General features: G+C 40.3%; 1 protein-coding gene across 5 annotated transcripts in view; it reads left to right on the top strand.

Moving 5' to 3' along the window:
- The window catches only part of DCAF5 (DDB1 and CUL4 associated factor 5), a 95,188-nt gene that overhangs the window by 21,543 nt on the left and 56,908 nt on the right, over nt 1-16,737 (top strand). For 3 of the 5 annotated variants that reach the window (XM_019922123.3, XM_019922116.3, XM_019922110.3), the window contains exons 2-5: nt 6,179-6,322; nt 8,636-8,672; nt 9,553-9,692; nt 11,457-11,586. In XM_019922123.3, coding sequence (XP_019777682.1) covers nt 6,211-6,322; nt 8,636-8,672; nt 9,553-9,692; nt 11,457-11,586 — 419 coding nt within the window. In that variant the 5' untranslated portion in view covers nt 6,179-6,210. Of the gene's footprint in view, nt 1-6,178; nt 6,323-8,635; nt 8,673-9,552; nt 9,693-9,721; nt 11,351-11,456; nt 11,587-16,737 lie in introns of those variants that run through there. The other 2 variants (XM_019922128.3, XM_073800324.1) reach the window with 2 other exon arrangements.

Here is a 16,737-nt window from a genome sequence, read left to right on the forward strand (position 1 = left end):
AACTCTGTACCCATTAAACAACAGCTCCCCATTGTTCCTCCCCGAGCCCCTGGCCCCCACCATTTCTACTTTATGTCTCTATGATTTGACTACTCTAGGTGCTTCATATAAGTGGAATCATACAGTTTTTGTCCTTTTGTGTTTGGCTTATTTCACTGAACACTATTTAATGAGACTTAGTTTGATGGACATGTAAATGTCTTTTGCTCTACAAACAATGTTGTACTGCAGGAGCATTTGATCCCGACTTTCAGAGTGCTCTCTCAGATCTGTCCTGTGCTTGGCTGACTTTGAGGAAACCCAAAGCGAATTCTTTCCTTCTGTGCCTCAGCTTTTCTGGACTTTTCTTATTTTAAGAAGAATGTTAAATAATTTCTTTTGTTAACAGCACGGTGTGAGAGCTTGCAGACTTTCTGCTTATAGCTCACAAGCCACTGGAAAAGAGTAATATTTAAATATAAAGTCTTTCTGTAACTACAGAGCTGCTGCCACAATGTGATTATAGTACATTTTAGGATGAATTGGTCAGTTTGATACAGAATTAAATCAACCCAAGATGACCAGCATAAGTAGCTGTACTCTCTTGGGATTCTCAGCTGGGTTGAAGCTAAGCAGTGGTTTGTGAGGAAACCAGGCTTAGAAGGCCTGCCCTCTCCTTGTCCTTTGCCTGGCACTGGCACTAAGCAGAAAGGTCTTGCCTTCCTAAGAGGTCCTGGTGCTCCCCCTGAAGTGTCTGAGAGGCCAACCCCACAAGCACCCAACTGCTGCCAGACTCACGGAGCCGGCTTAAAGGATCATACTCTTCCCTTGGATTGTTTGCAGGTCAGACAGTCTCTCTCTGTGGGACTCTACAATACATCTTTGGTTTTTTGAACTGACCAGGTGACTCACAGAGACAGAACTGTAGAGCTTTTTTCATGTTCTAAACTGATTTATCCTTGCTTCACCAGCCCTCCTTTGCTTTGTGGGGTCAGAGTTTTGGGCACAGCTGTTCTGCTCTCTCTACTGGCTTAAAAGCAGCCCAGCAATTTCAGATTATGCCTCAGTTTGCACCGTTGGTGTTTTTTGCCAACACGTGGTTGAAAAGTGTCATCTTTACACAGGGCTCTTAATACCTTGCCTAAGGAAATGGGGGTGGGAGGGGCATGTGCACCTTACATCTTCTGACACTGACCTTGAGGGCAAAGCAGAGGAGGTAGGCCCTGCCATAGCGATAATTTCTGCCTCAGTGATTCCAATCTTCTGTGGACTTGGGCTGTCATCGTCATTTTAGGTACTAAGGACAAATCATTTTATTTTATTTTTAATTAATTTATTCATTTATTTAATTTTTGGCTGCATTGGGTCTTCACTGCTGCACAGGGGTTTTCTCTAGCTGCTGAGAGCAGGGGCTACTCTTTGTTGTGGTGCGTGGGCTTCTCATTTTGGTGGCTTCTCTTGTTGTGGAGCACAGGCTCTAGGTGCACGAGCTTCAGTAGTTGTGGCACACAGGCTTCAGTAGTTGTGGCTCGCGGGCTCTAGAGCACAGGCTCAGTAGTTGTGGCGCACGGGCTTAGTTTCTCTGCAGCATGTGGGATCTTCCCGGACCAGGGCTCAAACCTGTGTCCCCTGCATTAGAAGGCGGATTCTTAACCACTGTGCCACCAGGGAATCCCCAGGACACATCGTTTTAAATTGATCTCAAGGCACTCTACAAATAACCATTCTTTTAAAATCAGAAAGAATTTATTTGGCAAAATTAAATCTAGAATGAGCATTGAAGATAATGCTGACTGGATGATAGGGGAAGATCCTTTGGCTGAGAATGGTTATGACTTTGAGCGCATAGGTATAGATATTCTGTTTTCTTTTTTATTGAACTTTTTTTTTTTTTTTTAAGCTGCTGCAGTTCAAGAGAGGTTGTACTGCCTGCATAGGTCTTAATGAACAAACACAGAGGTGCCCACAGTTATATTTCTTTGCTATGGGTATCCCAGCACATCCTGGAGAGTCTTATTTTCTTTTTCTATCATGAACATTAAAAATATGTATATTTATTTATTTTATGGAAATGTGCAAGCATATACAAAAATGTAGTGTACCCATCTACAACAATTATCAACATTTTATTAATCACCTATCCCCCTACTTTTTATTTTCTGGAATATTTTAAAGGAAATTACAGATTTTTGCCATTTCACCCACTTCAGAATGTACCCCTAACTGATAAGAACTTTTTTCTTTTTTAACATGATCACAGTACTGTTACTATATCTCATAGATGTAACAATGTCATGAAATATTTAAACATAAAGAAGAGAAGTATCAATCAGATTTGACAAAGTGTTGACAGTTTGTTAAATTTTCTTCTAATCTATTGTTTTTTTTAAAGGAAATAAAACTTTACAGGTACATTTGAAGTCCTCTTTTGTTATTTGTGTGTTCATAAATAATATGGTATTGTTTTGCATATTTAAAACTATATACTTAATGTTTTCCTTTACGTATCCTTCTGAAACTTGTTTTTATTACTTAATACTAGGTTTTCAAGATGTATTCATTTCAGTACACGTATCTGTAGCTCATTTTAAATGCTGTATAGTGTTCCATTGTGCTTAGATTTCATTCGTGTTTGTATTCCAGTCGGTTTTATCAGTTTATATATTGATGGATATTTATGTTATCTACCTTTTTTTTTTTTTGCTATTATGAACAGTGAGGCAGTGAACATTCTTTTGTACATTTCTTTGTGCCATTTTGTAAGAAGGTATCTAAATTATAATTTACATTTTCCTGATTAATACAGAGGTTGATATCCTCTATAATCTCTGTTGGCCATTTGGTTTTCCTCTTCTGTAGTTGTCATATTTGCCTCTTTTCCTAGTTGTTTTCAAAGTTGATTTGTAGGAATTCTTTGTATGTTCTTTATAATAAGCCATTATCAGCTTTGTGCATTGCTAGAATCTTTATAATTTCAGGAAAGCCTTTCCTGGTCCCTGTCCCTGCTCCTTCTGTGTACTCCACTTAAGTTGGTTTCTGTTTTTATTCCTGTGGTCCTTTGTTTTATTCTTACCTACTCATTTTTGAGTTGTGCTACCAAGTCAGAGAATCCTTTCAGTTGTCCATCAGCTGAATTTGCTTTGTCAGTTACGGTTTGTTTTTCATTCTATAAGGCAAGCAATCCAGAATAGTGGTTAAGAGAGTGGGGAGTCTTAACTGCTTGCTTTTGAATCTTGGCTCAACCACTTTACTTACTGTTGTGACCTTGGCAGATTACTTAACTCTCTTGTACTTGACTTTATAATCTGTAAAACCCATGCGAGTAGAGCTGTTATGATCCCAGTTTTGTATTTGATGAAACTCAGGCTCAGGGAGATTAGATTAGAAACATGAGTAAGTTGAAGAAACATGTGGGCCTCTTTATCTTTTAATTTTTCACTTTTGATAGAGACATGGGCACAGAGAAATATTTCTCTAAATATAAGATATAAAGTAACAAAAACAGTGCCAAGTCCCTGACCTGTGGCCTCAAGTGTTGGGGAAAAACAGTAAGAGTAGAGACTAGGTAGAACTAAAGTGCCCATGGCCTGTCTAAATCTATTAATAGGGAGGAAAACCCCTTTATGCCATTTTTCATGAAAATAAAACAACAAAAACCCAAAGCTTATTTTCATGACCTTAACTTATAAGAGACATAGAATTTAGAAAACCATCCCAGGCCAGAGAACTCATAGTTGAATTAGGCAGATCATAAACACAGAACATTGTGGACCATACTTAAGGGATCATTCCCTTAAGGGTTGACAGTGAAATACTTTGGAGGAGGACACAGGACTTGATTTTTGACAGACAATGGAAGGAAGAAGGATCTCAAGAAACAAAGGAACTCAAGAAATGAAGGCAACTTCTTTCTAGGGGAGGGAGAATAAGTATGATTTGGCTACTATGTTTTCTACTGATTTTTTTTCCTACTAAAAGAGGAAATATGTTTATGGCAAAATGTCAAGTAGTAAAGGAAGGTATAAAGTAAAAATTAAAACATAAAATTTTCCAATGGTATATACCCAAAGGAACTGAAAGTAGGGACTTGAACAGATATTTGTACATCCATATGCTCTTAGCAACGTTATTCACAATAGCCAAAAGATGGAAACAACCTAAATGTCCATAGATGGATGAATGGACTAAAAAAATAACGGTATGTGTGTAATGAAATATTACTCAGCCTTACAAAGAATGAAATTCTGATACGTGCTACAATATGGATGAACCTTGAAGACATTATGCTAAGTGAATAAGCCAGACACAAAAGGACAAATGTATGATTCCACTTATATGGGAGTACCTAGAGTAATCAAATTCATGGAGGCAGAAAGTAGAATGGTGGTTACTGAGCACTGGGGAGAGTTATTGTTTATTGGGTACAGAGTTTCAGTTTGGGATGATGTAAAAGTTCTGGAGATGGGTAATGGTGATGGTTGTACAACACTGCAAATATACTTAATGCCACTGAATTGTATGCTTATAAATGGTTAAAATGGTGCATTTTCTGCTATTTATATTTTACCACAATGTAAAGTCTCCAAACAATTCTAGCCTAGAGGTGGTGTCCACTAAAAACTTCTTTTGTAGCCATCTAGATTTGCAAATACAAGCATAGATATGCAAGCATAAGCATATTCATTCAATGTCTGCCCTTTGGGACATTCATTTAGGTGCTGGGAATTCTGCAGTGAACAAAACTGACAAGGTTCCTGCTGTATTGGAGCTTTTTAAAAATTTGTTTTACACAAATGGATGTTGGTATGCATACTGTTTTACACCTCATTTTTTCCCCTAACAAAGACCTTTGGTCATCTTTCTGAGTTAGTTCTTAGAGATCTACTGATTGAATGGTTGCATGGTATGCCCTTGTTACGGATGTGATATAATTTGTGGCTATTATATTGCATGGAGGAGGGGAGGCAGAGGTATAGAGCTTACTGTGGCTTGCTGCCCATGTTTGCTCCTGTTGTAAGTTAAATTTTTATTCGGAATATAATAAAGGTTTGTTGTAAAGAGTCAAGCAGGGCTTCCCCAGTGGCGCAGTGGTTGAGAATCTGCCTGCCAATGCAGGGGACGCGGGCTTGATCCCTGGCCTGGGAAGATCCCACATGCTGCGGATCAACTAAGCTCGTGTGCCACAACTACTGAGCCTGTGCTCTAGAGCCCGTGAGCCACAACTACTGAGCCCGCGTGCCACAACTACTGAAGCCCGCGCGCCTAGAGCCCATGCTCCACAATGAGAGAAGCCACTGCAATGAGAAGCCCGTGCACCGCAACGAAGAGTAGCCCCTGCTCGCCACAACTAGAGAAAGCCCGCGTGCAGCAATGAAGACCCAACACAGCCATAAATAAATAAATAAAATTAAAAAAAAAAAGAGTCAAGCAGTGCCAAATCTATAAAGTAAAAGTAGAAACCCTCTTAATCTGTCCTCTACCTCTCTTTTAATCCTATTCCCTGGAAGTAGTAACCACTGTTTACAGCCCATTGTTCATCCTTCCAGATGTGTAGAATGCGTTTGCAAATATAAAGAATATGTAGAGCATGTATCTTCTCATTCTCCAGGAGCTGGCTCATGCAGTATAATATTGCTCATTCAACTCAGACTATTGAGAATTATGCAGAGGAAAGAGCTGGACTGAGCTTCATGAGAGCCAAGTTCTGTCTTAACCCTGCTACTGTGACAGGCAATTCCTCCTCAGTTGTCATTTGTCTGGTGTCCCATAGTCAGTGAGATCACATCAAGGAGAGTGCTTTGGAAACTATTATGGTATAAATACTAGCATATTTAGAGTTCTTTGATTGCAAGCAGTAGAAACCAACTCAGGTTCTGTTAGACAAAAAAAAGGTGGGGGGACATTAGTGGAAGGATTTTAGGTAGCAAATGAAGAAATATTTAAACAGCTGGGTCTCTGGAAATTCAGAAATTTCTCTGTATCTGTTCAAGATGTAATTTCTGGGGAAAAGTGAGTGGCTTAGAGGCCATGTGTCTACTGATGGTTAAGGGGGTAGAGTTCTGGGTTTATGTGTCCCATCAGAATCTCACAGAGTTGGGAAGATGCAGTTTTGGAAAGTATGGGATTCAGGCTGGCAAAACCAAATGTCAGCCTTGAAATGTCAGCTCTTTTAACTCTAGATTCTTACTCACCTCTCAAGGAGGAGATGATCGCCGGGTTCTACTATGGCACATGGAACAAGCTATCCACTCCAGAGTTAAGCCCATACAGCTGAAAGGAGAGCATCATTCCAACATTTTTTGCCTGGCTTTCAACAGTGGGAACACCAAAGTATTCTCTGGAGGTGAGAAGATTTCCCCTTGGGAAATTGTGGCTGGGATTTCAGATAAAGGAGTGCTAAAATTATTCCTTAATTTTCCTTCCTTTATCTCATTGAGTTGTGGAATTACTGTTTTCCCATAGCTTGTCTTCTCTGTATTACAGCAGTTTAGACACATGTATTAGACTAATGTCTGTCTGTCCTTTCTCTCCTTTGCTCTTGTTCTTTCTCTCTTTTTTGGTAGAAAACTTTTCACATTGCAGTCTGATACACAGAAACATGTTAGAAAGAGTACTTAACCTTAGTATGTGTGGTACACTCTGATTTTTTTTTTTTTTCCTATTCTATTCTGTTTTGTTTTTAAAGATTTTAAAGGTTGTGACTCAAATTGGTGTTATGACCCATGGGTGGCTCCTGTGTGAAAAAACGTTGTGTTGGGGTATAATTGGAATGGCTTTTGCTCAAGCCAGCCTCTTGATGATGGCATTCATCAGTCACACTCCTTTCTGACCACTACATTTCTAGCCCTGACCTCTCTTCTGCACTGCAGATTTCCCCACTGAATATCTACCTTTGTTTTCCAAAAGTAATTTAAATCCAGCAGATCTAAAACTAAGATTATTAGTCCTTCTCCCCTGCACAGTATTTCCTCTTGTTTCCTGGTTTCCCTTTCTCGGTTATTATCATCATTCAACTAATTATGTAAGTTGTTAGGTTTAACTTTTAAGAAACTGCTGACATTGGAGCATTTTCAGCTTAAAAAAATGACAGTTTCATATGGTTCAGTCTAATAGAAATCTCAAAGTCAGCTTCAGACCTGCCTTTCTTTCATTTTCACATCTTGTATGTCACCAACTACACTGTCAGATCTATTTTGGAAGCCTCATATCCATCCTTTAGTTTCTGCTCTCTTGTTATACCGACTGCTCTGATTCAGGTCCTCATCTTTGGCCTGGACTACTGCAGTGTCCTGCTGTGATTTCTGCTACCGGTATCTAACTCTCCTTATTCATTGCTTATACGAGTTTTCTTCAACCATGTGGACCTTTGATCCTACATGTCCATCCACAGGATAAAGCCTCGATCCAGTCTGCCTATCTGGCCTCATCTTCCTCCCCTGCATCTTGTGCTCTAATTCACTAAATCACTTGTCATCTTAAGTGCTCTGTGCCTTTTGCCCATACTGTTCCTCCATAGGCCATGATTAATTGTCCAGACCCCACCAATTCCCATAAGTCTTCCATCGGTAAGAGTTTTGAGTTATTTGAGTTTCTATTCAAGTGTCTCCTTCCCCATAAAAATATTCCCCCTTTATGCCACGTACTTTCACCCTGCTAATAAAGGACACAATTGCTCCTTTATCTGTGTTCCCATTGTAGAGCATATCGCTACAATAAGATAACCCGTCTTGTCACTATTAGTTGTTTGTGCAGGTGGACTGTGAATTCCTCAATCTTATTCATTCCTCTCGTATCCTCAGCACCTCATTCTGTGCCTGTTACCTAAAAGGCATTAGTATGGGTTTGATTTACTTGGTATGAACCCACCATAGAGTTACAGTGAGGACTTTAAGATGACCTGGCCACGTCTCTACTGCTTATGCTTTTAGCATAGAGTGGGAAATTTTTTTACTGTCTTCATTTTGGGATTTTTATTTTTTGGCTATATAAACCATTTGAAGGCAGGACTACACGTATCGTGGATGCAGTATTTTTAGATTCCTTGAGAAATGCAAGAGAAAAAAGTTGTGGATAAAATCTTTCCCATTATTTAGGATCACACTATCATTAGATTTTAATGCTATAAAAGATGATGAGGGTATGAATAGTAGCAAACGTTTGTTAGGGGCTTAGTCCTACTCCAAATGCTTTTATATTCTTGTCTTCACGATAACTCTATGAAGTAGATACAATTGTTATTCCTATTTTGCTGAGACATAGAAAAGTTACAGATATTTTTCCAGGTCTCACAGTTAATGAATGTTTTGTTTAAAAAAAAAAAAGCTAGCTTGGATGAATGGATTGATTTGCCCATGATCATTTATTCTTTTCCTGAATAGCCACAGTTTTTTGTTTTTTTAATCATCCACTGGATAATGCATTTTGGAAACTTATTATGTTATATCTACGTGCTATTATGCTTTTTCAAATTCTCTATAAGAATATCCTATCCTTCTTCACTATTTTTATAAACCTTTTTCTAATTAACACTCCTAATTTGTAAATATTAACATTGACTTTGTTCATTTGTTTTTCCTGAAATCTTTAAAATACTGAATTGTAATATGAACAGGATCACTTTGCAGGAATTACCAAATGTCTGCTTTTTCCCTTGCAGGAAATGATGAGCAAGTTATCCTCCATGATGTTGAAAGGTAAATAGATTGTTGGTATGTGAAGGTAATTAACTCTATCTTTCGTAAGAAGAAAGGCAGGTATCTCTTTAGACCGAAATAGTTCTTGTCTTTTGAAGAAAATAACATGAAATCAACTGTCCTTTGCTGAAAAAGATTTACAAAGTTGATATAAAATTATAGTTTTCAGGTAAAAATTTAAAGGGAGAGGTTGTAAGGGAAGGAAGCATAATATCTAACCCTCAATAATTTTATGAGGCAATACTATTATGATCTCAATTAGGAAACTGAGGCATAGAGATATTAGGTAACTTAAAGTCAAGTGATGTTAGGATCTGAACGTAGGCAGCCTGGCTTTGGAGCCATGCTTTTACTCATCATGCCAGACTGCCAGGAATCCCTCTTCTACCCCTGCTGGCATCAGGGCTGCTTTAAAGCTTTCCCTCGCTTTTTGGAAATCCAGCACCACCCCAAGACTGTACACAAGCAGATGCATTCTGTAGTAAGTGAAAACATAAAACTTATCAGTTGAGTCACTTTTTTGGGGGTGGGGATGTTAGTTCCCCGAACAGGGATTGAACCCGGGCTCCAGCAGTGAAAAGCGCTGAGTCCTAACCACTGGACCTTCAGGGAATTCCCTTGAGTCACCTTTAAATATGCTTATTTAGTGCAAAAAGCAAACTTGTCGTGAAGTCTTATCTCTTTAGTAATACTTTTTTTTTTAACCTGGAAGTCGAATACCTACTTTTTAGTAAATGTAATATCCTTTGGGTTTAGCTAGGTTGACTTTCTCCTGGAAATGAAAGAGAACTCCATTCTAGGAACTAGAGGGCTTTAACTCTGCACTACTTTTGTGTGTATGTGTGTGCCTGTGTGCCTCTCTCTGCTCTCTGTCTCTCAGCAGTGAGACCTTAGATGTGTTTGCTCATGAAGATGCGGTGTATGGCTTGTCAGTGAGCCCAGTGAATGACAACATTTTTGCCAGCTCCTCAGATGATGGTCGGGTTCTCATCTGGGACATCCGGGAATCTCCCCATGGAGGTAGGGTCACTGTGCAAAAGGTGATTGGACTGTGTTGAAGAGTTTGATGTCAGTTTCATAGCAGATCCAGTCTATGACTTGAGTAGCCTGGGTAGAAGTGCTATAAAGGGAGAGGAAACTCAGCGACATAAATGTGTCTCTGGAGGTCCCACCTTACCCCTGAGTACTCAGAAGTGAGGCACCTCTGCCAGTCCTCCTCCAATCACTTGTGAATCTCCACAGACCTTTGCACCTGGAGTAAATACCACAGTATCTTGCTGTGTAGTAGCCCCAAGGAGCAGAACATGTGGTGCCTCATTTGTAGAGAGTAGCCACCAAGGGCCAGCTTTGTGCATGGTGCTGACATGCACATATTCTTGGTTACTTACAGAGAATGGGCGTGTTGTGCACTTTGTTACATCCTAGATCCAGGGTTGTTATTTTGCTGAAAGAACCACAGAACCTCACCTTCACTGTGTGTAGGAACTTAAAATGATAGCAGATACCCTCTGTTTAAGGGGGATTGTCTGGGTGAGTTCCTCTTCCAAATGTGTTCTTTGGGTCTCTGAAATGTAAAATGAAGAATTTGTCTTGTTGAATTTCTCTGAAGTTCTTCAGGAAATGCATCTTTTCAGCTCATTTCCTGCAGAGAGACTTCTGTCACTCTATCTTCAAAGGCTCTTTCCTCCAGCATACCCTCAGTGCCACCCCCAGCCCCACTCTTGGTGCAGCTTTGTCATGACCATACCTATGCACATAGAGTTACTATCTTGCCTACCTTGTCTGGCAGGCTCTGAGTCTTTTTATTCTTCTGTATTCTGAGCATTTAACATGCTGGTCTGTGCTCATTATTGAGGTTCAGGCTATAAAAGAAGTTTGTTCTCAGAGTCAGATAGGTTTGGTAGCCAAAAGCAGCAGCTATGGTTGAATGAAGTGGTTTGCTTGGTACGTGAACTTCTCCTTTGTCTGAACTGCCTCGTGGCTGAGATTATTGAGCACTCCCTGTGCCCAGAGGCCTGTGAAGTATCACATATGGAAATCATAGACTGAGGAGTGCTTTCTGTCTATTGCTTCTAAACAACTTCCATAGGAGTATGTCCCCCCAGGCAGCAAAGTGATTCCTTCCTCACCTGGAGCCAGCTAGTATATGCAAGAGGCTGCAGGGTTTCAAGGTGAAGTTGATTAGAAACTGGCTGGATGCAAGAGAAGTTCAAGTACTAGATGAAATGAAATCCTAAAATTCTAGACTGAGGCTATTTTCTTTTCAATTTAGGGAGCAATATTACCAGAAGGAAAAACTGCACTATTGTTTTATTTTGTCTTCATTAAATCTTTGTGTAGTTTTAAAACTTTCAATTTCTAAAGCTAGTAAATTTGGATTAAGGTATAATAATCCTACCAGTAATTGATTGTGAATTTTTTTAGCTCATGAGGAATTCAATTTTACTTACTGTAAAACAGCTTAACTTCCCATTTACAGTGACCATTTCTGTTTTGTTACAGGATCTGAATAGGTACTATGTTTATTTATCGGCATTATAGTTTAAAATTTGTGTATATGTGTTTAAGTTGCTGTTTGCAGACTTTCTGGTGCAGAAGGGTGTGTGCCAGGACTTGGGACCTTGTGAACAAGCGTGGCTACTGGAATGATGTCCTACACTGGATTCCAGCCCACTGGGGTGATTGTTAACGGCTGTGCTCCTCTTGCTTTCACATCCTGCTTGTCTGCCTGCCACAGGCCCAGCAGTGCCTGAAGTGGACTGATCAGAATTTCTCTCTTCACAGAGCCCTTCTGCCTGGCCAACTACCCATCAGCCTTTCACAGTGTCATGTTCAACCCTGTGGAGCCCAGGTTATTGGCCACAGCCAATTCAAAGGAAGGAGTGGGACTCTGGGATATTCGAAAACCTCAGAGGTGAGCCCCCTTTATTCAGAAGTTGTTAAAAGTTTCCCCTGACTCAACTCTCAGGTAATGTCATCAGTCAGCAACAGTCTTGAGAACCTGGTTGGCAGTTGATCTCAGCTGGACATCTCCTAACATATCCCAGTGTCTCTGAAGCCAGGGGGACCCTATTTCCAGGGGGCAGGCAGTGTGAGACATCCACACTCCTTGCTAAGGAGGAATCATAAATTGTAATCTGGACTCTAGACAGGATCAGTTCTAGGCAAACTTTGCAATGGAAGAGCTCTCTTCAGCACTACCTTCTATCTTTAGGTCCAGGGTTCCCCAAATGCATGGGAGGTCTTCTGGAGGAATGATGGTGATTTGTTAAATGCATTGCCCCTGAACTGAGGATTCTTAACCCCGGGCTGAAGGGAATATGAGCTTCAGGAAGACTGTGAACCCCCAAACTGCATGGAAATTATATTGTGTATTCATCTAAGTATGTTTTTCTGAGAAGGGAGTTTAGTTTTTTTCAGTTTCACGAAAGGACCAGTGACTGCAACAGTAAAGGTTAAGGGCCATTGCACTACAGTGTTAGGGACCTAATGTGTTCCCCTTCTGTTTGCATTATTAAAGAGCACACTTAGGACAATTCTGAGCTGATGATCCGAATCACTAATGGGGGAATTTCAGACATCATTAAGAGAAATATGTGGATGGGGCAAGTAGGAGCCTCTTTCATGTTCCTTAAATCCCATGGGGGAGAGATGACCTTTCATGGCATCTGTGCATGAAGCCAAACCTTGCTTTATGAAAGATCTGCATGCATTGCTAGCTCCTCTGAAAATTCTACATGGAGTTAACTTCCCACTTTAAGGTACTATTGCAGAAGAGTATCATGGAAAGTAAGCGAGCTTATGACTTATTTCATGGGCCTCGGATGAAAGGGGCAATTGAGTACAGAGGATTACCTTCCTTGGTGATTTTTAATTCTAGCTAATTCTCTCCATGGGGCAGTCTGGTGAGGTTGGATCTATGGCAGATCTGTGTAGCCCAGAAGGGGATCCCTGGTGTTGAGCAGGGCTCCCTGAGGCTCCATAGGGCAGCAGAGATTTCTCCTGCTCTCTGTTGCCTATGCACCTGGCTCTTTCTTTTCCACGTGGCTGAAATGCGTGTAGTAGCAGGACCCCTATTGTGCATTTACGCTGTGTGCTGAGGGAAGCTTGTTCTCTGCCAGGAAGACAGTCTCCTGTGTTCGGCCCAAGCCTCCTCTGCCACGTTGGGCTCTTCAGGAACAACTGTTCTGCCTTGTCCTTATCACAAAAGGCAGAATTTGGACTAAAGATGCCAGCTTTCTCCCAACCTGCTATCTCCCATACTGAGAATGAATAGCTGGCAACTGGAGTGAGCCCTGAGCTATTCATCCCCAGTGGAAAGCTTGAGCAGTTCATGATGTTAGCAGTGTCTTGAGAGAAGAGGGGGGTTGAACGTTAATGCTTCTTCTGATTTTCCCCTACCAGCTTCTTACTGTGCATTATATTGAGGCCCTCCTCCCATTTTTACTTGTCTCCTCACTAAACATGGCTTCTTTCTTTTTAAAAAAATTCTGAGATTTCTGCTTTACTTTTATTGTAACATTTATTAGATTTAAGGTCTATATCCAGAAAAGTATAATGAATAGAAAAAAAAGATAGAAAAAGAAAATCCCATCTCAAGATTATCTCTGTTGCTTGTATGTTTTTTAAATGTTTTACATCAATACAGTACTTCTCTTTCCTGGTCTCTAGTCACTATCTCCAAAGGTAACTACAGTGAACAGTTTCTTATGTATCTGTCCAGAACATAACTTAATGTGTGTAACTCACATAAGGAATATATATTCTTAAAAGAATTTAGACTAAAGGAACCACATAATAATACCACTGTGCTCAGCTTCTTTTTCCAATTAATAATATGTCTTGGAGCTTTTTTCATGTAAGCACTTGCAAATCTAGCACATTCTGTTAATGGCTACATCGTATTCCATTCATATGATGTACCCAGCAACCAGACTTCTTGTTTCCTGTTTGGGCCATTATAAACTATGCTTCACTGACCCTGATCACACGTCTATCTTGGCCTACCTTTGCAAAAATATCTAGGTAATTGCTGCATCAAACAAAGAGTGTACGTTTTTACATTTTTTATAAAAATTGTCAAATTTTCCCACGACCACAAAAGGCTGCACTGATTTACAAACCTACCAACTGTGCATGAGACTACATGCATCTCCAGACTGTCATGAACACTTAAACTGTTGCAGGTCTTATGGGGGAAAAACATCTTCTTGTTTTGATTACTTCTTCATTTATGGGTGAGGTTATGTGGTTTCTTTGGTAACCTATAGTTTTCAAAGCCCATGTGGGAGAAAAGTCGTCTAGTAAAGCTAGTTGGCAATCTTGACTGATTCCTTTTTTAGAATAAAAGGAGGAGCACAGTGCTGTGGAGACTAGGATGTTTTTACCTGTTTCTTTCAACTTTTCTAAGGTTTTTTGGATATGAGGCAGAAAAAGGGTGTGAAATATTCTTGAGGTCCTGTTCTTCACATCCACTAGTGTTTGGGGATTAAACTGCAGATCTTTTCTGTTTGAATTTTCTCAGTGCAAGTTGGTATCGGGAGAAAGAGACGGCCCTTTGTCTTTTCCATGCAGGATTAATTATGCCGAGTTGCAATGGATGATTTGTCTCCTAAACACAGCTGCCTGGAAACCCCAACCCAGATCTTGGGACAATTCTGAATTGCCTGGGAGGACAAGCCTGGAACAGGAGAGATGATCTATTTCAGGGATACTTAAAGTCTAGGGAAAGATTTTAGGGAATTTGTGAACCCCTTGTAATTGCAGGTAAAATCATGTGTGCTTGTGTATCTGAGTGAGCACACGTGGCATTTTTTCTAGGGACAAGGAGAGCTTTTACCAGGTTCTCATAGAGACCTTTGAACCCCAAGAGGATGAGTCACTCAGTGTTCTAAAGATTCTTGATTTAGAGCCTGTTGTGGTTCCTTAGCAGGCTTCTAAGTAACTTCCAGCTTGTAGTAGCTTGGGCACATGTGTGAATTCTGGGCCTTTTCAAGTGGCCCACTGGCTCCCTAGAAACAAATATATCTCTGTGGAACAATAAGGGGGGCTCACATTGAATATCTTTCCCTTCCTACCTTACCTTATGGGTGGTTCCATGCTGGAACGGTTTCCCTGCCCTACCCCAAGCCTAAGCTGTGTCTCTCCACTTTAGCAGGTAGCCCATAGGAGTGTGAACAGGTTCATGTTTGTCCTACTACTGCCCTGAAATAAGCTGACTAGAGGGCTGGCTGGTAGAATAAAGTGTCAGCTCTAGAAGGGACTTCAGTTATCATCTGATCTGACTTCCTATTGTACGGATTGTAAAGGGAGGCAGAAGAGCTTGATGGTTTAGAGTGTAGGATCTGAAGTACATCCTGGGTACAGAGCCAGGTAGTATACCTTAATAGCCATGTGATCTTGAGCATGTTACTTCACCTCTCAGTGCCTCATAATAATAAATAATAGCTAACATTTATTAAGCATTACATGCTGGGGATAATGACAGTTACATGAATAATTCCTTATTTAATCCTATGACACCCTTATGAAATAGATTCTATTATTCCTATTTTGATGATAAGGAAGTCAAGGTACAGAGAGGTGAAATAACATGCATATATGTGTATTATATCCTCCCCTGTATGTTCTAGTTTTCTTTCATCTATGCCTCCTTGAAATAAAGCTTTGTCAGAATTCCTCTCAAATTTTTTTAATACAGGCCTATCCAACTCTAGAGTCTGAGGCCTTTAGACTTTCTGCCTCCCTTTTCACTGTTTTCTGGCCCAGCCCCAGTCTTCATGCTGACTTCCCATGTTTCTCGCTCTCCTAACCCTGGAAACCCGCACATGCTCTTAATTTTTCTTTTGTAAAGCTTTAGAACAGAGGTTGTAAACTAGTTGCCCATAGGTCATATTCAACCCACGGAGATATTTTGCTTGGCCTACATGATGTAATAGTGTTTAGAAAATTACACAGAAAAAATCACAGTTTCTAACATCTCTTGAAAAATTCAAAAGATCTGATATCATTGGACCTTTATTCTCACATGGCAACAGTCAGCCGAAGTTGAATCATGGGTTCCTCTTTAAACCTTTGGGATGTGTTACAGGTTCCACCACTCCTTGATGTCTTAATCCGGGTGTGCTTCTCTCATTTATGTTACTTCCCTGGTCATGTAGTCATTGGAGCTTGAGGGTCTGCTTTGGGGATTTTAGTGGAAATGAAGGGGGCATAGCTGGGGAACTTGAGTATAAGTAACTGGATAAGAGAAAACTTCACATATACAAGTATGCATTGCAAGTTTGGGCGAGGTTTGGTTTATTTCATTTAGATTATTTCTGCTGATGTCTTTTCACAACCATCCTCTCCTTTATCACTGCCAACATCCCAGTTATGATGTCTTGCTTGGACTATTGCAGTGGCCTCTGAACAGTTTTCAAAACTGAACTCCTTGAACACCCAAAGCGTTCAGGAAGAGTGAAGTTTTCCCTGCTGTTACTCTCCTTGTCTCACCGTTTTCATTGCCTGTTTTAGCTGTCTGTTCACTCACCACCTCTCTCCCTTCTCGTATCTTTAGTTTGTCAGTTTTTGTCAGGATCCGTTAGTTCTGTGACAGGTAACAATGTCTTGCTTTGACAAGGATAATAAAGAGAGTGGTTCTTTCCCACTCAATAATAAAACTAGGGCAAGCCAGGAATTCCTGTAAAGACTTACCTTATAAGCTGGTGCTTTTACGTGTTGTGTAAATTACACACTTGATAATGGGTAGTGAGTGCAAATTCCTGCTCTCAGAAAGGAGTTGCTCTTAGTAACTCATCTGGCTTTGGGGCCTAAATGTTCTCTCGGCCTGTACCAATCCTACTTCTGTAGAGACCAAGTTAAGTGTAACTCCTTGCCTTCTGAACACCTAGGCAATCTCTGCCACATTGCATTTGAGGGCTACTCATACTATTATGGGAAAATAGAGCCCAAGTGTTCAACTTCAAAGGCCCGAAAAGGCATTTATACTCTGCTTTCTCTCTCTCCTCTCCCACTCACCCATCTTTAGTGTTTATATGTATATATCCAATACTCAGGCAAATGT

The sequence above is a fragment of the Tursiops truncatus genome, chromosome 2, assembly GCF_011762595.2.
Source record: "Tursiops truncatus isolate mTurTru1 chromosome 2, mTurTru1.mat.Y, whole genome shotgun sequence".
NCBI lineage: Eukaryota > Metazoa > Chordata > Mammalia > Artiodactyla > Delphinidae > Tursiops > Tursiops truncatus.